The 26,011-nt window shown below is 50.2% G+C and overlaps 2 protein-coding genes across 3 annotated transcripts; both read left to right on the plus strand.

Moving 5' to 3' along the window:
• Positions 1-238: 238 nt before the first annotated feature.
• On the plus strand, positions 239-10,473 carry FAAH (fatty acid amide hydrolase). Of its 2 annotated transcripts, none has more exons than XM_082053223.1 (15): positions 239-500; positions 1,726-1,839; positions 2,562-2,705; positions 3,022-3,155; positions 4,193-4,399; positions 4,821-4,861; positions 5,661-5,785; positions 6,019-6,144; positions 7,305-7,402; positions 7,781-7,880; positions 8,170-8,210; positions 8,863-8,902; positions 9,475-9,583; positions 9,898-10,043; positions 10,135-10,473. In XM_082053223.1, exons 1-15 carry the CDS (start codon positions 333-335, stop codon positions 10,261-10,263), a joined length of 1,722 nt encoding a protein of 573 aa, XP_081909349.1. In that variant the 5' UTR covers positions 239-332; the 3' UTR covers positions 10,264-10,473. The 2 variants fall into 2 exon arrangements, with proteins under 2 accessions (XP_081909349.1, XP_081909350.1); XM_082053224.1 differs by lacking the exon at positions 239-500 and adding an exon at positions 908-1,015.
• A 2,569-nt stretch (positions 10,474-13,042) lies between these two features.
• On the plus strand, positions 13,043-24,263 carry LOC309439986 (vitamin D3 hydroxylase-associated protein; the record flags this gene model as incomplete). The annotated part of the gene is made up of 15 exons (XM_082053225.1): positions 13,043-13,267; positions 14,223-14,336; positions 14,751-14,894; positions 15,226-15,359; positions 15,685-15,891; positions 16,410-16,450; positions 16,898-17,022; positions 17,782-17,907; positions 18,675-18,772; positions 19,393-19,492; positions 20,063-20,106; positions 20,732-20,771; positions 22,883-22,991; positions 23,847-23,992; positions 24,135-24,263. Exons 1-15 carry the CDS (start codon positions 13,058-13,060, stop codon positions 24,261-24,263), a joined length of 1,767 nt encoding a protein of 588 aa, XP_081909351.1. The 5' UTR covers positions 13,043-13,057.
• Positions 24,264-26,011: the final 1,748 nt, after the last annotated feature.

The following is a 26,011-nucleotide window of genomic DNA, read 5'->3' on the forward strand; positions in this document are numbered from 1 at the left end:
CCCCAGAGACGCTGAAAAATTACGGGGAGATCAAAGCCTCAATTACAGAACAGCACAGCAACATAAACAAACCTTATCAAAGAGGGACCACCCAGCACGGAGAGAGCTGAGCTTTCATTCAAGAGTTTTTCCTGCTCTCAACTCTCCTCCTCCCCACCCGCGCTGCTGCTCGTAAAGCAGCAAAAGGGTTAAATCTATTTCCAGAGAGCCCAGCCCTCTCCCGCCCAGGAATCCTCCCCAGGTTTTGCCTCCCATCAGCGAGCGGTTGCCCTTGAACCCGGCCGGGAGCGGACGCGGGAGGAGCGGGGCGGCCGGTCGCAGCCAGCCCGGCCATGCGGGTCCCGCTGCCCGCCCTGCTGTGCTGCTCGGCCGCCAGCCTGCTGCTGCTGCTGCGATGGCGGCGGCGGAGGGGGCTCTGGAAGAAGGTGAAGCAGGCTCAGCAGAGGCAGGAGCGGAGCTTGGTGCAGATGCAGATGGCCGTGCAACGCTTTCGGGAGCAGGTGGGTGCGATAAGCCGCGCTGCTCCCTTCCATCCCCCCGGGGATGGGGGAGCCGGCTCCGCCCGGTCATGGCCTCACTCACCCCGGCCCCTTCCCTTAGCGTAGCCCCGGGGAGATCGGCCGTGCAGCTCCTGCGGGCAGGGGGGTGTCTGCCTGCAAGGGGCAGCTGCTGCGCTGCCAGGCGGCGTCCCAGCTCCTAATATGGAGTTATAGGGATTTAGTTTGTTTTGGGTTTGTTGGCTTGTTTTCCTTTCTAAATCTATATATACATGCACACCCTCCCCCCCCGCCCCCCCAGCAATGCTGCCATCCCCTCTGTAGCGGGGATGGGGAGGAAATAGGAAACGCCTCCGGTGCGGCGGGGCAGAACGGGCAGCGGCGCAGGCGCCAGCCAACAGTAACCGGCAGGGAGGGGAGGAAAAATCGCGACTCCCCGTCCCGAAGCTTCCCGGCCTCTTTTGCCGTGGTTGGAGGCTCAGCCTGGCTGCTGAGGAGGCGCTAGGAAAAGGCAAGAGGTAACGTGCCATCAGCCGAGGCCAAAGTGCAGCCGCCCGCTCCGAGGACGGTGTCCCCGGGGGTGGGGTGCGATGCCACATGTGCCGACCGTGTGGAACCCCCTGCGATATTTGTCAGGCTGCTCGACCTGTGGCTGGAGTGGACTCGCTTGGGTCAGAGTCCAGCTTGGGGGATGAGGTTTGAAGCTTTTATCATTATGTTTGGCAAGTGATGGGGAAATCTCTGCTGGCCAAAAAGAATGATGTGTCTGCTGTCAGCCAAGGGTCTCCCTGTTTTGTGTGCTTCTCTGCAGGATGCTTTGGTGATGCCAGAAGAAGACCTGGTGCCAGGTCCAGTTTAGTTTCTTGCTGAAGCAATGCCTGTAACGATGTTGCCAATTCTCACTGTAATTCAGCAAAGAGCATTACACCAAGCAGTTGCCCCAGGCCTGGCCAAGACCTGTCTGAACTAGGCTGGGCAAAACAGCAGGTGCTTGGTGAAATCAGTCTGGCCAAGAAGGCAAGACTTTAGAAAGCCTGGGTTACTACTGGCCCTGCAGGTTTTACCCCATGCTCACTGGTATCAGGGTATGAGCAGAACTGCGGTCTTGAGGCAGATCTTGCATTTGGTCACCAAATGTCAGGTATTTTTAGAGTGGGTGCCAAAGGGAGAGGAATTGCCCACCAGCTGAGGTAGGGGTGTCTCATTGCCTGTTCAACCTTTCCCTTAGCATCCTTCCGTGAAAATGGTCCCCATTCTCTCTCTGCCTTTGCCGGAGCTCTCCAAGAAACTCCGGGATGGCTCCCTCCCTCCGGACCACGTCTTCTACGCCTACGTGGGCAAGGTGAGGACTGAGGGTGGTGGGGCAGCATCTCATCAATGGTGGGACTGGCTTTCTGGGGAGAAGCTCAATACAAGGTTCAAATGCTGGTTCAAATGTTGCTGAGCTGTCACTGCTCGCTGGCTAGGGCTGGGCCTTTCTGTGCATTTCTGTGAGCAAGAAGAGAGCTGGTTGCCTGGCTGCCATGGCTCTTGGATTGGTTTGGAACAGAGGGGAGCAGCAAGCTCAGCATCTGGAGAGCCCATATTTTCTTAGGGGAGCCTATACCTTCCCAGGGGCAGGTATAACTATAGGGAAGTTGCCGAGTGCTGCTGTTGTCTCCCCTCCATCTCCAAATGGGTTGGTAAATCTCGAAGACTCAGTGTCCGCTTCCATTCTCTGCTGCTGCCAAAGTGCCCTGATGGCCTCCTGGCTTCATGTTTTAGCGTTATCATTTTATACCACCCCAGAAGCTCAGTCAAGAGAACAGGTTCTGCTATTCTACTGGGCTCAGTGCCTCACTCCATTATGGACCAGTCGGTGCTGTGGCCTCCCTGTGTCCAGACAATGTTTTGGAGTTTGATATGAAAATGTCTTGGAAAGGAACAGGAAGAGCTGCCCTGATACTGACTGCCCAGATGGGGAGGTGGAAAAGGGGAAGAGGCAGGTGTCCTTTGCAAAGCAGATAGCTGTTGTGCGACGCTGCAGGCTGTGTCTCACCTGCGTGCTTACCTGCTTTCCCCAAGGCCCTCCAAATGGCTACAGAAACCAACTGCATCACAGAGTATCTGCAGGAAAGCGAGACCCAGATCCAGAAAGCGAAGCAGACGGAGAAGCTGGGTTTGCTCTATGGGGTGCCTGTCAGCATCAAAGACTCCATCAACTGCCAGGTACCGCCAGCACGATAATGTGTGTACCCTGAGATTACTGTGGGCTGAAGTTCAGCAGCGGGAGGAGGTTTGACCTCAGCTCTAGTGAACCTTGTCACAGCTGATGTGAGATGGCCTGCTCTGTCAAGCAGTTGGGTTTGCTGCCTGTCTCCTATATGAGCCAATAGAAAACTGGTCAGATTTACTACCAGTAATGTGTGCGTGATGGATGTGTTGTTGGATATGCACGTACATCCTTATATATATAGATAAAAATAAGGGGGGCAGGGGGAATTGCAATCCTCTGTTTGGAAAACTCATTTTTGTGTGTTCTCAGGGCCATGATTCCACGTTAGGGTTTATAAAAAACCTCAATAAGCCTGCAGCAGAGGACAGCGTGGTGGTGCAGGTGCTCAGGAGACAGGGGGCAATTCCGTTTGTCAAAACCAACGTTCCCCAGTCCCTCATCAGGTAGGTGGGCGCTGGGCGCTGTGGCAGTCCTCCCTCCCTCAGCTCAGCTGAGGGTTTCTACCAAGTCTAATTCTCAGTACCCACTTCTTAAATAACAACACCCAGTGCCCATTCTTAGCGTCTGTAAGTTTTACTTAAAAAAAATAAACACATTTACACTAAGGATGAAAATTAACTCTAGTTCCAAATGAAATAAAGAAGCGAAAGAGGAGGAGAAGAAGAGAGAAATCACTGCCCTTCTTTCCTGTGTTGGATGTTTTAAAATCACTTTATTTTAATTTACCCTTTGGGTGGGTATATTAATGGAAGACATATTAATGGAAGGTGAAGCTAGTTAGCTAAGCTAACAACCTTAAATTATCCAGCTCTGAAACCTCCTTCTGTATCTGGCAAGACCACTCTTGACATCATTGGTACAGAGTGGGGTCAGGTGTGCTCTGCTGGCAGCAGGTGTCCCTGTGTTCTGACAAGTAAACTCTGGCAAAGCTCTTCCGTGGGTGTGTGAAATGCATCTGTAAGGTGACATGGCAATGACTGACCAGGTTTTATAAAAGCCACACTAAAGGGTTGCTCCAGGCTTTATCAGATTTTGCACCAGTTCTTGGGAGCATCTGGTGTTTGCATATCACTGCAGCTGGCATTTGGGCTGTTCCCAAGCAGAGGCTCAGCTATTCCCTCCTGGGGTGGGGGAAGCTGGACCTGTTCCAGGTGGGCTGGTTTGGATGTCCTGTGGCACTCAGGACTGTGTGCATGGACAGCCTTTCCAGGAGGCTTGATGTACCTGCGCTGTCAGAGAGTCTGTCTGGGGAAGGCTTGGTGACACTGAACTTAGCTGGCAGTGAATCCAGGTCCTAGGACCACCATGAAAAGGCTGGTGGTCTTCATGGGAGCTTTGGGAAGCTCCCGCAGACTAAGTGATGTCAATGTAACAACTAGTGAATTACTTAATTACCTTCTGAAAGTCTGTCTGTAGAGGCTGGGGTCCACACCAACAGATACCTACATTCCTCTCATTTCCAGTATATCTCTCTCTCTAGCTACGACTGCAAGAACTTGATCTTTGGCCAGACCTTCAACCCTCTGCTCTACACCAGGACCCCCGGAGGCTCCTCTGGTGGAGAAGGGGCACTTATAGGAGGAGGTGGGTCCATCCTGGGCTTAGGAACAGATGTAGGAGGGAGCCTGCGTTTCCCCGCTGCCTTCTGTGGGATCTGTGGACTCAAACCCACCGGGAACAGACTCAGGTACTGTGAGTAATGCAGGGATGTCTCTGGGTGAGACCCAGCCACCAGCCTACCAGCTGCTGTGCTGAGATGCTCCTGTGGACAAGGGGAGACTTTGGAGGAACTGGGAAGGGCTTGTTTCTCTCTCCTGCACAGCCTTTTTTGGAGCCTGTATGGGGGGAAGCATCAGTTCCCCCAGAACAGAGACAGGGAACCTTCTCCATCTGCATGCTAAGGGGGTGATTGTTCCTGACTGACAGGACATAAATCATTCTGGCCTAGGTTGGGTCCCTCTTGGGCTTCCCCTTGGCCCTTCCTTCTGCCAACCTCTGCACTGCAAAGGGAGGGCAGCGTTTTCATTACCCCTTGCTACTGCTTAAAGCCTTTCCCTTCAGTGGAAACTACTCAGCTGATGTGTTTCATGTGTCTCTTTTCTTCACAGTAAAAGAGGAGTCGTTGCTGGTGTCCTTGGGCAGAAGGCAGGTAGGAATTGATGGTTGTCCTCCAGGGAGAGCAGTGGGGCAGGGCTGAGCAGGACCCTCAGCTGGTTGTGGGAGATCCCCAACATGTTCAGAGAGAGAAGCAGGTTCCCTTTCAGGGTCTCTTTCAGAGAGCCATTCCCACATATGACTCCTGAGAAACTGGAACATGCATGAGCTGAGAGGAGCATGTTGTATAACATATAAACCTCAACACACCCTGTAAGCCCCAGGTTGCTGCACTGTCTGTCACTGCTTCATGGGAGGAGAGGTTAGCAGTCAAAAGTGGTGTATTTTCCACTTAAATCTGAGAAAAAACTTCTTCTCAGTGAGGGTGGCAGAGCCTGGCCCAGGCTGCCCAGGGGGGTTGTGGAGTCTCCTTCTCTGCAGACATTCAAAACCCGCCTGGACATGTTCCTGTGCGACCTCACCTGGGCGTTCCTGCTCCAGCAGGGGGATTGGACTGGATGAGCTTTTGAGGTCCCTTCCAATCCCAAACATACTGTGATACTGTGATACTGTGTTTTGTTGTCCTTGTGTCGTAATCAACAAAGTTTTTTTGTTTAATTTTGTAAATCATGAAATGGAGACATCAGGGCACATATTGATGGATTAAAAACTCTGGGTCCATAGCAAGGGGCCTGCTGGTGGGAAAGCACCTGTAGGCATCCACAGCTCAATTCTCAAAGAGGATCTGTTGCTGACACTAGATTAAGTCAAAACGATGCTGAGAAGTCCTGCTTTTGCAGGACATACCCTTGAGAGACGCTGAACCATGAATGCTTTCTTCTGGTCTCTTCCAGTGGTTGCTGCAGTGGGGCCGATGGCAAAAGACGTGGAGAGCCTGGCGCTGTGCATGCGGGCGCTCCTGTGCGAGGACATGTTCCACCTGGACAGCACAGTGCCCCCCCTTCCCTTCAATGAAGAGGTAAAGGACCTCAAAGGGGACAAAGGGTTCTGAGAAGAGCTGCCATTGCTCAGGCTGAGAGTGCTAGTGGCTCCTGAGAGCCTTCCACGACCCATTCCAACCCGCCAAATGCTGCAGGTGGACACGTGGGCACAACAAGTGCCGCTTTCCAGACTCACCCTGCAGCATGGGCGTGCTCTTGGCTCCCGACGCCACTGATGTCCTTCCAGCTGGCGCTTTGCCCTTTTCTGCAGGTGTATTCCAGCACACAGCCGCTTCGCATAGGCTACTATGAAACCGATTTCTTCACCATGCCAAGCCCTGCCATGAGACGTGCCGTTCGGGAGGTGAAGGAGCTGTTGGAGGATGCTGGTCACACGGTAGGGTGTTGCGTGAAACCGGTAATCGTACTGCATCTATTCTTCCTTCCTACCGTGTCTTTGGGATCCATGGGTAAACACCAAGCAAATTTGGCAAGGAAAGTGGGCCTGGAATCCACTCAGCTTCCCACAGCTTTAATGAAAGTAGACAGCTGCTGCTTCTGGAAGTGAGAAATTCTTCATATTGCAACTTGATTTCTCCTCTCAGCAGGATCTCGGTGCTCTTTAGGTGCTGGTGAACACAAAAGGGAGCCCACCCCAACCCATAACACACGCTGGGGAGCAGATACACTGCTGTATGACTTGTCTGTGGTGGGGGTGCATTTACTCACACCATGGCTGAGATCCACATTGTGTTTGGTGCTGTACAACCCAGGTCCTGAGGCAGGGTCCATGTGGAGCTTACAGTCCTGGTGGTGTGTGATTGCTGCCAGCTCAGCCCGTTTCCTGGGCCCGATGGGCCACTTCTCTTCAGTGGCTGTGACAAGCTTGTGTCCAATTACTTTTTTAGTCTATTCTCAAGCCAATTTAATTTCTTCTGCATCATAGCCTTTGGCAAGCAGTTCCACAGAGCTACTGCATATTGCATGGAAAGCCGCCTCCCCTTTTTTGTATCTGGAAACAAAGGCCTGAGGAGAAAGTAAAAGGGCAGTTGCAGATGGCAAATCTTTCATAGCAAAGGAGCCCCATATTAACCTAGACCTGTTTCTAGGGTCTCAGTTTTTGGGGTGCAGAGCAGAGGTGGTCTCCTTCCTCCTCTCTGCCATTTCAGCAAGTCACCTCCTGTGCATGAGGCATGGTCGTGGCTGCAGCATTCCCCTTACCCCTGCACAAGTGAAGTGGGGAGCACAGACTCCCCACTTTTGTCACCTGTTGCCACGTTTGGAGGGACATTTGTGCCTTGGGGCTGCTTGGAGGTCAGGGGGCCAAGCCCATCCTCTGTCTTTCAACTCATCAGTTGTTGCTCGAAGGGAAAACAGCGTTTTCAGGGAAGGATGGACAGGATGGGGAAGAGCCGGTGCCCTCAGATGCTGGAGGCTTTTCTGAGGGCTTGTCAGGAAATCCTCAGCCTAGCTCAGCCTGTTGCCAGCCCTTGATGGCTTATCCCACATAGGCTGCTTGTGCTTGTGCCACTGACTCCTCTTCCACTGTCCTTCCAGCTGGTGCCTTTCGAACTCACCAATGTGGACCGTGTGATCTTTAATTTCTGCGTCAGGGGGATGTTTGCTGATGGGGGCTCCTCCTTTCTCAGGAAATTGTAAGTATAGCCTGCAACACTTTGCTGTGATCGGTGCCTTTATGAAAATCCTGCCTAGGGTCTGGCTAGCACCCAGATACAGGCAGCAGATCTGCTGGATGTAGATAGTGGTTGATATGTACTGGGATTTACTGGGGAACTTACCATCAAATGATTGAGATGAACCTTGGGTCTCTTTGGGATTGTTACCAGCCTTGACAGACAAAAGGAAACTGGGCACTGGTACCCTCTGGATACTGTGAGAATCAGAGGAGCCCAGAGGAATGGAGCAAAACTTTGTCACTTAGATGTGCTGTTTAGAGGGGTTGGCCTTGTGTAAGATGATCTACTGTGATTGCTTCCTAACACTGCTTAGCTAAACACCCTTTTCTCTTTCAGCAAAGGAGAGCTGGAGAGCAGCAGCATGGGCCAGTTGTTCTGGTTGTTGAAGTCACCAAGCTGGCTAAAAACTGCCCTCTCCTGGATTGCCAAACCCTTCGTAAGGTCCATTTCTTTCTAGCGTAGTTTAAGTTAAGCAATAGGTGAAGAACAACTTATCTCCCATGGCAATAAGGCTTTCTCATAGAGAAGTCTCTAACTGTTGCTGCCTAGCTGTGCTTAGACACATCTCCAAACAGGAGTGATGCTATTTCTGTTCCTCCCCTCCCCACTTCGGGTAAAATCCATGAGCCCTGTCTGATCACAGAGCCAACACCTTGTATTTGTGACAGTTTTCTCAGAGGACAGGGCTGGTAGTAAAGTAATTTTTCTTTCTTTCTTCTTCTCAGGCGCCTCGATTTTCAGATATCCTAAAAAGTATGAGAGCAAAGTGAGTAGATCTGAGCCTGAGCAAATGTGTGAATATTTGGGTTTCTCTTTTGGAGAGCAGCAGTGTTTGCTGTGTTAGGGACACTGCCCCATCTGCATGCATCTGAGATAATATAAGGCAGAAAACACAAGGGTGGGAGCAAACTGAGAGTGATTTATGTCAACACCATAACCCTGTAGGGTTTGGCAAACTGTTCTAGTGCTGAGGATGGGAAGGAGGGTGGGGACTCACAGCGTCTTGCTTAGGAACTGGATGAAGCTTGGGGAAATGAAATAGGGTGTCACCTTCAGCACTGGTTAATGCATCTGTCATGCCATGAGGTGGGGGCCCCGTAAGACAGAAGAAAGGTAAATGCCCAGGGAAGGTTTGTTTCTCCTTGCTGCTGTTGGGCAGTTAGTGGTGAGAAAGGACTCAAATCCCTGCACTGATCTGCCTTTAGTCTTCAGCCCTCCATCATGGGCAGAAGCAGATGTAAGACCTCCAACGTGTCAGAGAAAAACCAGGACTTTGCCAAAGTCCTCTCTTCCCTTGGCTGCAGCTCCAGGAGCAGAGCCAACCTGTGCCCATCTGCTTTTTGATGCTCTTCCCTGCCCCTGAAGCTGCTCTTTGCAGCTTTCATTTGTCTTTCATTGTTTGTTTGTTTGTTTTTCAGCACAGTGGATGAAGTCTGGAGTCTTCACTGTGAAATTGAGGTAAAGTATTGCAATTTGGGCTTTGATAGTTTTTGGTTTATTTCTCTTCGGGAAGAGGCAGATTCAGTACCCACCAAGGTTAGGAGATTATCAAGTCACTGCTGATGAGAGGTAGGAACCATAACATCATTCCTCAGCAGATCTCCCTTAGATGTGTAAGTTCTCAGCGCATTTAAAGATCAGGATGACACACAGACATATTCATGATCCCAAATCAGACCTGAATTTTTTAGTCCTACCCTTGAAAACACTGGCCATCAGCTGCAGCAGACTTGCCTTTATTTCCATTCTGGTTTCCTCAAGACCCATGCCCATGTCCCGGGTTGCTATGTGCCCCCACATTCAATCCACACCTCCAGCTTTAGCAAAGAGGAGGGTGCTTTCTAAGCTGGGAGGGCTGTTGGCCAAGCAGCAAAGGGTTGCTGGATTTTAGCAGGATCTGTCCTGATGTAGCCTGATGGCTGCTCCTGGAGAAGGGCCGAGAGCCCAGCTGGGCACCCAAGGAGAGCCTCAGCCAGCAGCCGTGGGACAGAACATCCACCTCACTGACCACCCGCATGTTTCCTCCTCAGGAGTTTTGCCACCAGTTCATCGCCCAGTGGAAAAAGTTGAATCTGGACGTCATGCTTTGTCCCATGCTGGGCCCGGCTCTCGGCATCGGCTACCCTGGCAAGCTCTCAGGTAGGACCGCCGATGGGGGGCCTTTGCCTGCAGTGTGAACCTGCTGTGGCACTCCACCAGTATCGATGAGAAATGTTCCTCCTCCCCTTGCATCCCCAGGGCACTGGCCAGCTGCACCCCAAGGCAGCCCCAGCCCATGGGGTACACCCAGCAGAACCCCCCTGGGACATTTGGGAGCCAAGGGGCAGGTTTACATCCTGCAGCCCTTGAATTCCCAGTACAAACACCCAGGTAGCTGGGAGGTCATTTAGGCAGAGGGGGGTGAAGGCTTTCCCTGCATCAGGCTGGTGATGCAGGCTCCCCCTGTCCCGCAGTGGCAGTCAGCTACACCATGCTCTACAATGCCTTGGACTTCCCTGCCGGCGTGGTCCCCGTCACACTGGTGACGGATGAGGATGAGGAGGAGCTGAAGGGCTACCAGGGGTACTTTCGGGACTGGTGGGACCGGACCCTGGCGAAGGTGAGTGGCGCCAGGTTCCCCAGCGGCACGAGCATCCCCATCCCTTCCCATGGACGTCCCCCTGCCCTCTGCCCCTCTCTTTGTGCCACAGGCTTTCCGCGGCAGCGTGGGGATGCCCGTGGCCGTGCAGTGCGTGGCCTTGCCGTGGCAGGAGGAGCTGTGCCTCCGCTTCATGAAGGAGGTGGAGACCCTCAGCCTGAAGAAAAACATGATCGTCTGAGTCCCGCACACTCGCCCAGAATGGGATCCAAGCCAACATCAGCGCAGGTCACCTTTTGGTCTGCCTCACCCCCAGGACTTGTGCTGCCCTCCGCGGGGACACGGTGACACCTGGGCTGGCTCTGGGGTGCGAGGGGAAAGCGGGGCGAGCTCCGCAGTGGTGGAGCACTTCCAATCATTGTCCTAATACAGCATTTTTTGTTATTGGAAAGTCTGTTATTTCAGGTCTGTGTTTGTGTGAGGGATAGGGGTGGATTTTAATAGCCCTCTCAACACCTTCCAGGAAGTCCAAGAACTTCTAAATGGGGAAACTGAGGCACGGGACTGGTTTTGTCTGAGTCGTTCAGCCTCCTACTTGGAGTGCTCTAGGAAAAGGGATTTTCCCCTCCATTCTCAGCTTCCTGAGGACAAAATGTGGTGTTTTCCCTGCCGCGGAGCAGCAAGCTGAGGTCAAAGCTGTGCCTGCCTGCGGGCTCCAGCAAGCAGGGCAGGAGCTGGATGGCTTCCCATGGCGCAGGGCTGCTGGCACCCGGCACACACGGAGGGGAGATCTGAAGTGATCATTGACTCCTGTCTCTGTAGGCACCTGCTTTCCCCAGAGTAGAGATACAAAGTGCTTCAGTGGGCAGTATTGCATGTATAAAGCAGCATGTCAGGGCCCTGTACACCCTTCTGTTTGGCGCAGGGGCCGCGTCAGGTTTTCCAGTAGGATTTTCCAGACGCTGACACCAGGATTGGCAGCAGCACCGGCTGCTCCCGGCATCTTTCCAAAGGTTCTACAGAAAGGGATTCCACTATGCAGAAGTGTTTTCCCAATGCAGCAATGTCACAAGCGGATTGCAACAAAGCTCTGGCAAGATTTGTTTGGGTTTGTTTTAATGTATTGGTTTTTGTTTAAACCAAAGTCATTCGAAAGCATGAGGTCTTTTCAAGGGCTAGGCAGAGAAGTTTGTCCCAGCTGAGGAGAAAGCAGCCCCCACCAGCCTGATTCTTTATCAGCAGGCTTTGAAAGAAGGAGGGAGATTGTTCCAGGCATCCCAGGACTGAATGCTATGTAAAGTTGAGCTCCGGAAGAGCTTGGGTGGGGCTTTTCACCAGCTGCAAGTGCTCCCTGCCCACACACAAAATGTTGGACAGGGTTTATCTGCTTGCATTTAAAAATCGAAGCACGGAGGAGCTTTTCCCAGGCAAGGCAATGCCACCCGTGCCCACTGCGTCACTGTTGTTTTAACCTCCCTCTCCCTGGCATGGAGGAGAGCGGGTCCAGGGGTCAAAACCATGGAGACACCGCTGGACCTGAACCAGTAGATGCTCCTCACTGGAAAACCTGAGTGAAGACCATGGGACGCACGGGACAGTGCACCGGGCTTGGCCAAAGCTGCTGTGTAGCTTTGGGGACATAAGGCTGCCAAAAAGGGGCAGCTGCAATCTGCTCCCAGCCCAGCCCGGGCAGAGGGATGTCAGTGTGAAAAGCCAGGACAGGGCGATGACGATCAGTCCCCAGAGTCAGCAGGGAGAGGTTGGTGACATCGACGTTGCTTCGCTCTTTTTGGTCGCCATCCTGGCCGAACAGGGAGGATTCTCCTTGCCAGGCAGCAACAAATTTCTCATCGAGGTCTTGATTATTCCCAGAGCTGCCTCGCTGCTGCCCCAGGAATAATCCCATGGCATGTGTCTGTACGTAACGCGTCTGCAAGGTAACATGATCGCAGCATGAGCACTGGCTTTCAGCCCCAAACAAGACCTCCATCAGAGAGCAAAGATCACCCTGGCTGCAGCCTCCTTACAAGCTCTGCTACTCTAATTGGAGCAGTGCCAGCATTTCTCCAGATATGGCAACACTGCCTTGCATCTTGGCAATGAATTTTCAGAGACATCTGTTGCTTCCCCCTAGGCTTGTAGATCCTGGAGGGTTGAGAGAAATTTGGCTGTTTTTTTTCATCCCCTTCTTATACTCCTGGGGACAGTCCTGTGGGTAGGGAGCAATGTGGCCAGGGGCAGCTTCTGGGGCTGGCAAGGCTGCATGGTCCAGCTCCTTTTGCATTGTGCTGGCTGGAGTATGGCTTAGAAACAGGAGAAGAGACAGGATGCTGGACCCCATCAGAGGGGATTTCCCAAAAGTGCTCACGCCCTGATCTGAGTTGCCAAAATGCTTTTCAAAGGGGCTTGGTTTGAAAATGACAGGGGCAGCCCTAATCCTCGAAGGCATCTTCAGAGAGCTCCTTGCAGAGCCTTTCCAGAGTCACCGTGTCCTGCTTGCACCTTCATACTCTTGGTTCTCCTGAGCTTCAATAAGTGCAATTTCACCCCTGCACCAGGTTTTCCAGGACAAGCAGGGAAATGTCCCAGGCTCAAAGGGCTGCATGTGCTGCTGCTGGGGGACAGAGGCGATCACTGAGCACCTCCCGTTGATGGGTTAAATTAATTATTAGACATAGTAGGGATAGTCCAGACCTGGGTTTTGCAGGCATTCAGCTTTGTTAATCATCTCTGTCCCCTGTGTGTAGCCAAGTAGAGTAGCCACAGCTGTGTGGGGACACCCCCCAAAGCCAGTGTGAGCTGAGCACGCTGCTTTGCAGCCCGACCCACAGCGCTTCTCCGGCAGACAGACCCTTTCAAAGTCCATGGTCTAAAAACTCCTTTTCTGGACTTTGTTAATGCAAATCTGCTTCGGAGCTGATCTTGCACAGCGGGCGATTGCACAGCCTGCATTCAGCAGCGCTCCTTAGGAGAAGCTGGGAGACTCAGGTCCTGTCTGCATCTGGACCAGAACGTAAAGGACTGGGAGAGAAATCATGACCCAAGAGCAACTTTGGCAGGTCCTAGATCCATTGTGGGGAGACCCTCGCACCCTCTCAGCTCTGCTCTGCAGTTCAGCTGCAGCTGTTGTGCTACTGAAATGGCTGGAACGTCGGCAGATCCAGCAGAAGATGGAGGAGGCAAGGGGGGCGCGGGATCTGGCCCTGGGGCGAATGGAGAAGGCAGTTCACAGGTTTAAGCAAGAGGTAATTTGGGGGACTGTTTTGGGGAGGAAGGGTTTGTATTTTGGGTAACCAAAGAAATGGGGGAGTGCTGATCAATCCCCCTTAAAATAGTGGTTAGGGCATACACATGTTGTGGATCATTACCAATTTTTCTGAGGGTCACCACCCTCCATTGTCACAAAAAAACCTCCTGTAAAGACAGCATAAAGAAAGCATTTCTTAAGACATATCTGTTGAGGGAATCCTGAAGATTGGAGTTTGGGACCCTCCAAATCAGATCAACCCAGACCTCCCTGTCCCCTTTTCTCCTCTTCTGTCCCTGCCACCAAGCCTTTCCCATCCTCCTTACTTCTGCCCCTCCATAGGACCCTGTCTGCCTCATCTTCCTCAAAGCACAGGGGGGCTTCACATCCCTCCAGCATCAGTGACCAAAACCCATTTCCTCCTGCACATGCCCAAGTGAAGAAGTGCCTGGATTTTAGAAGGTCAGGTCCTTGGATTTGGGATTTGTTTTAAACACATAATAAATATCTACTGCTGTTTTTTTCTTGCGTGGGAAGATTGCAAACAGCACACACTTTTCTTTTCCCCATGTTAATGATAAATCTAGTAAAACTTCAGCTGGTTGAACTGCTACTCAACACATTGTCTATGAGTTAGAAGGGGGGTGAAGGCTTGCAGGAGAGTAAATGGAGACACGTTGAACCTCTTTTACAAGTTCAGGCAAGTCTCCACTCAAGAAGCGGTTTTCTGCCTGGTTTTGTTCTGTTTTTATGAACTAAGGCTCAGCAAATTCCCCGTCAGCAAATTCCCCACTCCAACACATGCAGTGTCATGAGGGTTGCCTGCATTTCTACAGGGAATGTCTCTTAAAACTCTCCATTCAAGGTCATTTCTGTGCAGCTGTTAGAACTGAGTATTTGCAGCCTTTTCTGTCGTTTTCTCCCCTCTGTACCCGATTTCCAACCCTTTGCAGAATCCAGGCACCCAGCCTGCACATGTCCTCTCGCTGACAATGGTGGAGCTGGTGGAGAAGCTGAAGGAGGGGTCCCTATCCCCAGAAAGCGTCCTCTACTCCTACATGGGCAAAGTGAGTGATACCTCCAGCATGGGAGAGATGCTGTGGGGCTCTTCTGCAGTGAGGGCTTTCAACTTCAATACCAGCTCATTTGCTGAGAACTGGCAATGCTGGGGATTATAATTTGTCAGTACGAAGGGTGGCTTGTGGGCAGATAAGTAGGACAGAGATCCAGGGCAGAAAATAATTCCAGCCAGAAGTTTATAGTAAGGTCTGAATAATGAATGCTGGAGGTTTGAGGAGATTGAATTTTCAGCTTGAATACTCAATTTAAATACTGTTTCCTTCCTTCCTTCCTTCCTTCCTTCCTTCCTTCCTTCCTTCCTTCCTTCCTTCCTTCCATCCTTCCATCCTTCCATCCATCCATCCATCCATCCATCCATCCATCCATCCATCCGTCTTGCTGCTCTTCTCTGTTCTGGAGAGGCTTTGGAGGTGACTCAGGAGGTGAACTGCGTGACAGACTTCATTCATGGCTGTGAGGACCAGCTCCAGAAGCTGAAGAAGCAGAAGGAGAAGGGGCTGCTCTATGGCATTCCCGTCAGCATCAAGGACCACATCGACTGCAAGGTACATCCCAAATTCCCCTGCCTCTTGGCCTGGGGCTGGGAACAGGACAAGATGTCCCATTCTCATGAGGACTGGCCAAGAGTTGCCTCAGACTAGGGTGTTCTGGACCAAATATTGTGGTACTAGCAAACCTGCCTTTTCTTCTGCTGAAAATTTTGTTTCCTGCAGAAATTTCTGACCTGCTTGGATCTAGTTTTCCCTGAGGTAGTCAGGTCCTTTTCTGTCTGTGAGAAAAGTTAGGTGGGAACTTTGCCACAGGAGGCATCAGGACATTGTCTGTTATTGTCACAGCTCTCCTGCTATCTAAAGACTTTTGCTTCCCATTCCCAAGGGCCACATCTCCTCTGGAGGGATGGTCAAGTTTCTGGGCCAAGTGAAGGAAGAAGACAGCGTCATCGTCCAGGTTCTAAAGAGCCAGGGGGCAATTCCCTTCGTGAAAACCAACATCCCACAGACGATGATAAAGTAATAACGTGTTCGCCTTCATGAAAACACTGTGATGTGTGACTCTTGGTATCTGAGAAAGGGCTGACCCACATTCACAAGCTCCAACCCTTGTTCAATCATGCATGTTGAGTTAATTGTCTCCTTGTTTCAATCTGAAATTATTTGTCTTGCATTTGATGCCTCTTTCTTCTTAAATTCAGCTGTCCCAACAAATCTACTCCATGCTGATTCTACCTGCTGGGATTAATTCCACGCACATCCCTGCACGGATGCTCTGTGCCCTGTATTTATGGTTTGCAGAGACCGAAGTACCTCACTCACCTGCTGTTCCTCTTCTCCCCAGCTACGACTGCAGCAACCTCATCTTTGGCCAGACGCTGAACCCCCTCAACCACCAGAAGAGCCCCGGGGGCTCCTCGGGAGGGGAGGGAGCTCTGATCGCAGGTGGAGGCTCCATCCTGGGCATCGGCTCGGATGTAGCCGGCAGCATCCGCCTGCCCTCCAGCTTCTGCGGGTTGTGCGGGCTCAAACCCACAGGCAACAGGATCAGGTACATCCCGACATCTGTTTCCTCTTTCCACCCACCACAGATACTGCAAAGTGTCCCGCACAAGTGCATCAAGACTTTGCAGTAGTGTCTGTGGTTTAAGTTATCCCCCTAACCTGCCTTTTTCCTTGTGTCAGCCAGCCTAAGGGCTCTATTAATGACATGTGATGACCTCCATCTGTTAACGCAGCAAAGACTTACTCAATTTTTAATAGCCTGGCCCAGGAAGCAAATGCTACAGGGTAATCTCCTTTTCAGATGCTTTGCTTGTAAGAGTTTTCTGTTTATCAGAGATGGTTTGTTCACAGATGAGGAAAAGACCAGGGAAAGGAGATAATAAAAACTGTCTCTAGCCTGTAGCAGCTTACAGACCATGGAAGTCCTCCTGGCCTAGAAAGTGTCAAGGACCTTTTGCCCTCCTAGATGTTGACTTGGGGCAAATGGGGAGTCTGCAGCTCAGCACGGTGACCTGCCTTACAGTGAGAGCTGCTGCTAATCTGTTTCTCCCGTTCTGTTCCTAGCAAACTGGGTGTGATTTCTCCCCTGGTAGGAATGACTTCAGGTAAGTCCATCCTGTCAAACCCTCTCTTCTTGCATCTCCTTCTCTTGCTGAAGTGCCAGCAAATGTGCTTGCTCAATTATGTGTCTCCTGGACAGTTAAAACCAGTGATCTATTAGACCAGGGTCCGCCTTGTGCTGTTACATTTTTGCACCATTGATTCTGTTCTGGATGGTGGTAGGTGTTACCTGAATCCAAGTGGAATTGAAGACCTACCTGTTCAGGTGATGCAACATGTATTTGTGAGAAATGAGAGTTGTGTGTCCCAAAGGCCTGGGATATTTCACTGGAGGTGCTTTCAGGAGACTCTGCGGGCTTCAGCTGCTGCCAGGTGGCATTGCTGTGGGCAATTTCCTGGCCTGATGGAAACTCTTCCATGCTGAACCCCTACCAGGGACTGAGCCACCACCATCCCATCTGCCTGCAGTGATAAGACCTTCGTTCTTGCAGTGACGGGGACGCTGGGGCCAATGGCAAGAGATGTGGACAGCCTGGCCCTCTGCATGAAGGCTCTGCTCTGCGAGGAGATGTTCCGGCTGGACCCCACTGTGCCCCCCATCCCCTTCGATGAGGAGGTAAGGCTCAGGCAAACCCCTGTCTCCATTTGCCCAGCAACAAAGTGAGACCTTGGGAGTTTCCTATCTGTTTTCATGTCTCAAATGACCCAGGGAAGCAAGCATCCTTCTGAACAGAGGACACTCAGCATCAGCAACCACAAGAAGCAGCCACACAGCAGAGTTGGCAGGTCCTTGTTGGGTTCCCCCGATAAGACCTGTCAGACACTGACCCCTTCCCTTCCTGCTGACGTCCAAAACAAACTTGTTGTCCCCATCCTGGCCCAGTCCCTAAAGGAGCTGATTTCTACTGACCAGAGGAATTCACACCTTTAGTCAGAAAGCCTGGTTTAACAGTCACTGACCCAATAAATCATTGCCCTTTGTCATTAGCTCTCTGCTTCAGCCATCCGATTGTGTCTTTCTGGCTCAGGTCCTAGGATCTATCAGTTGTCCCTGACATGCAGACAATACAAACTGGTCACTTACCTGGAGGAACGGGCCCCTGAACTTGGTCCGTAGCCAGGCACCCCAGGCATGTGGTCTGTGCAGGTACCATCACACCTGCTGTCCCAGTGTTGGCACATGTTCCCATGGCAGGAGGTCAGAAAGACCAGACCAAGGACCACTTCTGCAGACCTGTGCTCTGGACAGCACTGCTTTCCACCAGCCCTATTGCTCCCATCATTCCAGGAGACCTCAGCTGCTGCCTCCCTGAGTCCTGGGAACGGTCCAATCTTGTGTGTCTGTGTGTGCAAGTGATGGCTCCTCTTCTCACAGGTTTACACCAGTTCAAAGCCACTTCGGATTGGGTATTATGAAGGAGATGGCTACTTCCAGCCCTCACCCAGCATGAAACGAGCTGTCCAGCAGACAAGGAAGCTCCTCCAGGATGCAGGGCACACGGTGGGTTTTCATGCCTGTGGTTGCCTGGAGCTGTTATCCTGCTCCTTCAGAGTTTGAAAAGTCACTTCCCGTCTCCGCTTTTACTGCTTATAAAGCAGAGACCACCCCTCCCTACTGCAAGGATCACCAAGAGGAAGGGAAATACAACAGTTTGTTTCCCAAACCAGTCTTGCTAATATTCTTGGCCTGGCAGATAGGAGAATCGCCTTCAGATAGCTCCAAGTCACCTCTTTTCTAAAGCTCCAAGTCACCTCTTTTCTAAAGCACCTTTTTTTTCTATCATGTTTTGTGTTCCCATAAACATCAAGCCCACAACAGTTTCCATGATCCCTCAGCTATTAAAAACAGTTTACAAATTTCTCGGTGAGTAAAGGGGAAGTGAGTTGGAGCAGTTGACCCTCAGGAACCTCTTCTAGACTAAATTATTCTGTGGTTCCACCAGTGGGGATTTCTATATGGGAGCCGTTCCAACGATGCAAACAAATTAAAAATACTTGGTGTGTTGAAACCTCTAAAAATTCTTCTCTAACCTGTGGAGGATTGGAGCCTGTGCCAGGTCACAATATGCATTAATGCCTTAGAGATGGGAAAGGACAGTGGGCAGACGCTACTGACCCAGGTCCCTGTGAAAATGAGGTCTTGCTGTCCTACAGCAGCAAGGAGGGGCTGAGCTTCCCGCCACTTCCCACACATCTCACTAGCAGGTCATGGAGGTTTGCAGAATCATTCATCTCTGTTGCCTGTTGAACAGGATGCTTTTCTTGCAGCTTGTTCCCTTTGCACCACCCAAGATTGACTACGTGGTAGACGAGCTGTTCACCAGAGGGATTTTCTCGGATGGTGCTGCTCACATGGTGGACTGTTTGTGAGTAAAACCCTCATTGCAGTGTGGGCCGTGAGACTTGACACTCTATAGCCAGTGGGCGCATCCAGAGTGTTTATATCCTTGTGAGCGCAAACTGAATAATGGGCAGCAGAGGAGCAATTTTTGGAAGGATGAATTTAGTGTGAGCAGCAGCTAATTCACAAGAGCAGTTCACACACATGGATAATGCAGAAGGGTAATAAGCTACCATGTGTCAGCAGTGCTGTGGCAACTGGTTTTGTGGGTGTGATTAGTCCATGGCCCCTGGGAAACAGCACATATTCTAGAAGTCCCCGTGGAGGGGCGGTGGTTTAGCCCTGGCTGGCGGCCACGCAGCCGCTCACTCACTTCAAGGTGAACCATGGCCAGAGTTGTATGTGGCCCCACCAGAGCCTTTATGGCACTGTCAACATTGGCAGTAAAGTACTTTTTTCTCTATAATTTCTGCAGTGAGCGTTTACACCTGAGCATCTAAACTCCACATGAGCATCTCTTATTCAGCATTTTGGATTGAAACAGGCAGATTTTGTCTTCTAGCAGCTCCCCTCTAAGACAAGCCCTGCTTTGGAAACAGCATAGGTGGCTTGTCCTGACTTCTCCTTCACTCTCTGCCCTTCCAGCAAAGGAGACATCGTGGATCCCAACCTGAAATCCCAGTTCAATACTTACAAGCTTCCTGCTTTGGTGAAAAGGATCTTTGCTATCCTCTTGAAACCCATAGTAAGTGTGTGGATGCGTCTTCTCTGTGTTATAGGAAATCTGCAAGGTGGGGAGATTTCCACGTGCAGGGAGGGAAGCTACTCCTCTCTGGCAGTGCTTTGCTGCTTCATGTTAAGTGCCTGATGGGCTTCATAGTGACATACACTTCAATACACTTAGTCCCTAAACCCAGGCTGAACTTATCAAGGGAGTCTGACAGCCTTTTGTGGGTGTGTTGCCTGGGAAGGTCAAAATATGATCCATTCTCAGGAACCCATGAGTCACACTGCTCATCCAGCAATGGGCATCAAGAGACTGGGTGTTGCTAGCAAGGATCTAAACAGCATCCCCACATCCAGAAGATGCTCTCCAGGGCTAGCAATGTGGTCTAGAGCCTTATTTGCATGGGTTGTTGTGATTAAATGTACAAATTCATGTGGGAGTAAATCTACTTCGCTGGACTCCACGTCTGTTCTTCAGAGCCACTTCTACCAGGACAAGAAGTGTGGCCAAAATGCAACCACCTGGTAGCCAGCTATTTCAGCTGCATTGTTGTTGACTAATCCAAATTTTTCCTCTTTCTTCCAAAAGTACCCACGAATCGCTCGGGATCTCAGCGCTCTCTGTGGAGTGGGGTAAGATGCACCAAAGTAGCTCTAGAGAAAGGGGATGCACATGGATGTGTCCACCAGGTCATGCAGGTAGATGCCAGCTCACTGTGCAAAGCCATGTCACGGGGCACAGGCTGGGCCAGACCAATATGGGCTTAGCACCACCTGGGCTTAGCACAGTGTTATCCAGGGCTGTGCAGCCAAAGATTATTTTAAGAGCTCAAGGATGCTCATCACAGCAGGGCTGTCTCTATGGGAATCAGCACAGAGAGATACAGACTACCTTCCCCATCAGGTGGATTCAGGTACCCAGATCATCACGTCATGTTAATGCAGAGATGCAGCACGGGGTGCAGTACCTGCCCCTCCAAGAGAGACAGACACACACCAAGCTGGGAGCAAGTGAATTTAAAAGTCTCGTGATCCTTGTCGAGGTGCCAGAGCACCTAGAGCTGTTGGCATGCTTTTACTGTAAGCTTTTTTGCTGTACCTGTAGGCACATGTGAACACAGCATAATCAGCTGGGTGAAACTAGAGCTTGTTCCCAGAAGGGTTGTGTGCTTTCCAGAACAAGGGGCTCTCTGTGCATTCTGTTAATTGCTTTTTGTTGCCACAGTCCCAAAGCTGATTAATTCTGCCACCTTTCCAGGTCTGCCAAAAACCTCTGGGATCAGCACGGAGCAGCGGCGGTAATGTGATTTTTTTAAAATTATTTTTATTTTTGTTTTTTTTTAACAAATATAGTGAGAGATCCCTAAAGTTTCTAAGCAATTGCTTTGAGCTCTGTGATGGATTCAGGGTTGGAAATGGATCATATGGAAATAAAGCAGCTAGGCTTTTCTTTGAAAGTCAGGCTTCGCAAGAAGTGGTAAGAGCTTAAGGCAATAGATGTTTATGTGGAGGTCTCTACTTACTGAAGGATGGGGAAGAAAGATTATCCTTTGCCCTATATTTGCTAAGCAGAAATAGCATATGAACAGCCTCTAAAGATGAGGCTTAATTTTTCCTTCCTTCTGTCTCTTGGTTCAAATCCTTCATTTCAGACATTAGGCACTATTGTCACATGCTTGAACTGTCAAGCAGAGTCCTTAGGAGTCAAAAATCGTGGTTGTGAGCTCCTTGGCTTCTGTGGATTTTGTCTGAACTCATTTGGGATCAGGAACATAAGGCAGGAAGCGTTATTCTGGACAACTGCGTGCTGCCCCCAAACTGATCAGGTTCCTCTTTAAAACCAGTTGAGTTTTATGCTCGTATCTGTTTTTATTGGCCAGTTCCTCTCCTCCCTGCTCTGATGGTTGGAAACCTTCATATTTCCCGTGCTGTTTATTCACTTCCAGCGTATCCTCATTTTATTCCTGCCCTTGAGCTTTAAAAAGCACCTCTCCTTTCTGATATTCCCACTGCCTCCCTTGTCCTTGATCTATTTATAGAGAGCAGTTGTATCCCCTTTCAGCTGGTGTTTCGCAAGGCTGGAGAAGCTGAGCTGTTTTGGTGTCCTCCCATAGGGCAGGATCTGTGTTCCCTGGGTGTCCTGGTCTTTTTGTCCTTAAACTCTGACACTGGGACACCCTCAGGACCCTCCCTGAGGAGAAACGTGTCCCCAGCCCACACTATGCAGCCTCCATCAGTGCCAGTTGCTCGATGGACCAACCCGCCTGGTCACTGGGTTGATTGGAGTGTTTGGAAGGAAATGCGCTTGTTCGGCTTTTTTTTCCCTTGAAAACAGGTTCCTCTCCCCCCTGCAAAAAACACCCAAATGAAAACTCTTAAAAAGTTTTGTTGGCCTCAGAGATCTTTTGAATTGTTTTTCTCCAGTGAAACCATATTCACATTTTTTTTCATCTCCTGCAAACAAGAGCTGATTCAAAACTTCTGGCTAGTGACCAGATTTCCTCTCAGAAAAAAAAAAAATCAGGTTAGCTACACTGACTGTTTTTCCTGGAAACACATCTCATTTGTTACGCTTTCTAGAGGAAGGATGTCAGACTGCAGACGGAAATTGAGGTCAGACTGAAAAGCAGCCTCATAGCTGGGTCCTTCGTGAGAGATGGACAATGTACAGAAAACCTGGAGTAAGAGAGTTGTGTGGAACAGGGGCTGGACTGATGAGCAAATGTGTCCCTGTGACCAGAATGTGGCTGCAGAAGCAGCTGTGCTGTGGTCCATCTGCATCTATTTACTAAGACAAAGTGGAACATCTCTTTGAGGACGGATTGATTCATTCATTGTCTGATGTTCAGGAAAGCTGTGGTAAACCAGACTACAAATCTAGGTCTCTCTTAGATCTACAGGGCAGGCCTAAAGCTGCCTCCTGCATTGTGGGGGGCAGATCTTGGGCTTGTGTAGCTGCCTCTTGCTGCTGCTTTTTCTTACCTGTGTCCTGATGCAGAATGAAGGAAGGTTTTCTGAAAATACTTGAATTCATGTCTTCTAGATTCATGTACCAAAACAACCAAAGCTTTTAGGAAATTTGACTTTTTAGTCAGCTAGATGTAATTCTTCAAACTACCGTTGATCTCCGTTCAATAAAACTCAAAGACAAAACTGTTCGCGGGAAGAAATCAACTCTGAAACATCCATCTAGCATTTATGTCCAGGTCGTGGCAGCACATGGTTTTCTGACAGGAAACCTGAGGGTGAAAGAACAAAATCCATCAGCTCTTTCAAAGCACATCTTGGGTTTTATTTGACTTTTTCAGTTGCATCCAGGAAGGTTTTTTCCTCCTTTTCCTATGTTGTAGGCATTGATCTGCCACTGCTGTCCAACAGACATTGTTGTATCCTCCGTCTTTCCTTCTAGGCTTACCGCACTGAATTCATTGCTAAGTGGAGGAAGCTGAGACTGGATGTGATTCTTTGTCCCATGCTGGGTCCAGCCTTTAACCATGGCTACGCTGGGAAGCTATTTGGTAATCTCCATTGAGTTGTATCTGTGGTGGTGCTTGTGGGCAGAGCTGGACCAAGATCTTTTGGACATTCCCTAAACCATGTGCATTGCTTGGTCTTCCTTCTGGGGAAGAAAGCAAAGGACAGGTCTCCTCTGGGTGGGTCTTCTCATGCCCCCACCTCATCTGAGCTGCAGATGTTTGGATAATTATGGGGCAGCAAATAGTGGCACGTATGTCCACTCATTCATGGGTGAGTTTCCCTCACACCATCTGTCCTGTAAACAGCCCAAGAGCTACTCTTGCAGCTGTGAGGATAGTTGTCAAAGAGCTGGTAGACCTTGCTACAAGGCCAAGCTCTTCTGAATGTGGCCATCGTACATTTCCCAAGACTTTATAGAGAGCAGAAAGACTCATTGCCTGTGATTTGCAGAAAAAAGGCATTTTTTTAATAGCTTCCAGCAAACAGTCAGGGTCCTCCATCTCTAGCAATGGCCCTTTGGCTTCCAAGATCCCCAAGATGGTGTTTCAAAACTGAGCATATGGATTATCTTGAAAAGCTAGCTGGGATTTTTCCCTGGGGTATGGGAGACATAGATGCAGACTCTGAATTAGATCCCATCCTGGTATCTCTCCCCAGAGCAGATCTAACCTGCACCTGACTGACAGCTGAAGGCATGGGTCTCTCTCACATCTCGGCAGCCACGTGGCCCTCAAAGCTCTCCATCAAAAGCCCCTTTAAAAACAGCATGTTTTGGTGGTCTCTTCAGGTCCAGCAACTCCAGCGTGAGATCCTGCAACCCAAATTGTCATCCAAAAGTCATTGCTGGCTCAGCGCACTAAATTTTACCATTTTGCTCTGTGTGTGATCTTTTCCAGCTGCAACCTCTTATACCAATTTATACAATGTCTTAAACTTCCCTGCCGGGGTGGTGCCGGTCAGCACGGTCACGAGAGCTGATGAAGAAGAACTGAAGCATTACCAAGGGCACTACAGAGACCCTTGGGATAAGAGACTGAAAGAGGTCAGTGGGGAAAGCACCTAAGCCTTAGCAGAAGGTTATGACTGGCACAGTGGCACCTCTGGCACATTGTCCCAAGGCTATAATGTCAAAAGACAGCGTTCTCTCTTGTGTCTCTGACCTGGCCCCATGCTTGATTTTCCAGGCTGTGACAGGAGCTGTGGGGCTGCCGGTGGCCGTGCAGTGCGTGGCTTTGCCATGGCAGGAGGAGCTGTGCCTTCGCTTCATGAAGGAGGTGGAGACGCTTACCCACGGCACAAAGAGAAATGTGTGATATTTGGGAACCTGCCTTCGCTATGATTCACTTCATTTTGCACTCCCTGCCCTTCCCTCCAGCCACCTGATGCACAAAGCAAAGTAGATTGTGATTTGCAGACTCTGAATCACCGTTTCGATAAATTGGCAATAAATACTGTTTAAAAATAGTTAGCAAAAATCTCATCTCTGTCCAAATTGTCCTTCTTTGTTAGAGTTAAATTGTGTAAAAAAAATTAAAAAGCAATAGAGTTGATGCTGGACCAAAGGAATCTAATAACTATAGTATAACAATATCTGTTGCATGATATGAGGCTGAGGAGCTGTTTACCCCAATATTTTAGTTCCAACAGCAAACAGGAGCAGATGTTTATGGGAAAACATAAACTGGTAAGTGTAAGATTCCCTCTCTGGCTGTGCCATGGGTTTGCTAAGAGGCTTTTCTGGCAAAAACTTGCAGTCAGCGCATCATTTTTAATAGCTGCCCAGAAAGCTCTCCTTCGTGAACTTGTTGGGCCCCTTTCTGAACTCATTTACTCTCTTGATCTCCACACAGTCCGGTGGCAGCGGGCTCTGCAGTTTAACTGTGCGGTGAATAGTGGAAAACTTAATTGTCTTTGTTTAAGCATAAGCTATGAGAAGTGGTAAGTGTGGTAAGTGGTCTGTCTTCACTCTTGTTCCTCATTGTTTCTTCCAGCTAAGGAATAGGAAAAGGAGACTGGGGATTCTTTTTATTGCCTATGAGCACTTGAGGGAAAACTGAGTTTAAGCATTTCTGTGGCTGCATTTAGACTGTTTGCACTGTTTGGTGCTTCCAATTATGACAATTGTGTGCTGTTTCTCAACCCATCATTCACACTCCAGGTGGAGGAAGAGGCTGGAAGAGAAGGTGGGAGTGATGGAGGAGACCAAAATGCTTTAAATAAGCAAGTGTGCCCTGAAACAAGGCATCAACCTTAGCAATGATCCATGTCTTCTCCAAGCCTTTGTATCTCCCCATGCACCAGGGCTGGAGTCAGTATTTCCCCAACAGGAGGAGAAAGCCGCTACCCAAAGGGTGACACCGTTCTTGTCATTTACCTGCCTCCCTGGGGCTGTGCGGAGATGCTGCCATTATCCAGCAGCCCTGCAAGGTCACAAGCAAGTCCGAATCACACAAAGTCCTGGCTCCTGAGCCTGACTTATCATGTTCTGCTCAGCACAGAGCAGGGAGCAGGTCCGTGGCACAGCCCTGCTCCCAGAAGATGCCCCATCTCTGCAGGATGCTGCTGGTGCCACCAGCCACAGAGCTCCCATCTGATGGAATTCTGCCAAGCAACCAGGGCTGTCTTAGGCCAGGAGCAAAGGATTTTGAGCTGGGACCTCATTGTTAAGCAGGTAACCCACCCAGGTAGTATTCCTGGCTAGAACTGAGCATGCACAGACCTTGTTTTGCAAGGAAAGGTGTGGTGGTTGCAACCCGCCCCTAGCCATTTGAGCACCTGGATTCCCAGACAAACATGGCATGTTGTGGAAAACAATTCCCATTACGTAAGTGCTGTGAGACAAAGCACTGAGGCCCCCCCTCCATGCTCTCAAAATTCCTGTTGTATGGGAAAAGACCCTCCTCCTGCCTGAGAAAGGTAGCAAGGACCAATTACTCCTGGAAACCTGCTACTGGATCGTAGCCTGAGCAGGACAGTACAGAACTGTACAGCCTGAAAAGTTCTGGACGTAGATAAATGGTGGAAAGCACTAGAAATTACCTCATCCCCAGAGTCAGACTAA

Source organism: Streptopelia decaocto, assembly GCF_964273445.1.
Source record: "Streptopelia decaocto genome assembly, chromosome: 5".
NCBI lineage: Eukaryota > Metazoa > Chordata > Aves > Columbiformes > Columbidae > Streptopelia > Streptopelia decaocto.

Coding starts and splice junctions, on each gene's coding strand:
- FAAH (XM_082053223.1), top strand. CDS start 333: ATGCGGGTCCCGCTGCCCGCCCTGCTGTGCTGCTCGGCCGCCAGCCTG. Junction 3,156..4,192: donor GTTCCCCAGTCCCTCATCAG/GTAGGTGGGCGC, acceptor CTCTCTCTCTAG/CTACGACTGCAAGAACTTGA. Junction 8,903..9,474: donor GTCTTCACTGTGAAATTGAG/GTAAAGTATTGC, acceptor TTTCCTCCTCAG/GAGTTTTGCCACCAGTTCAT.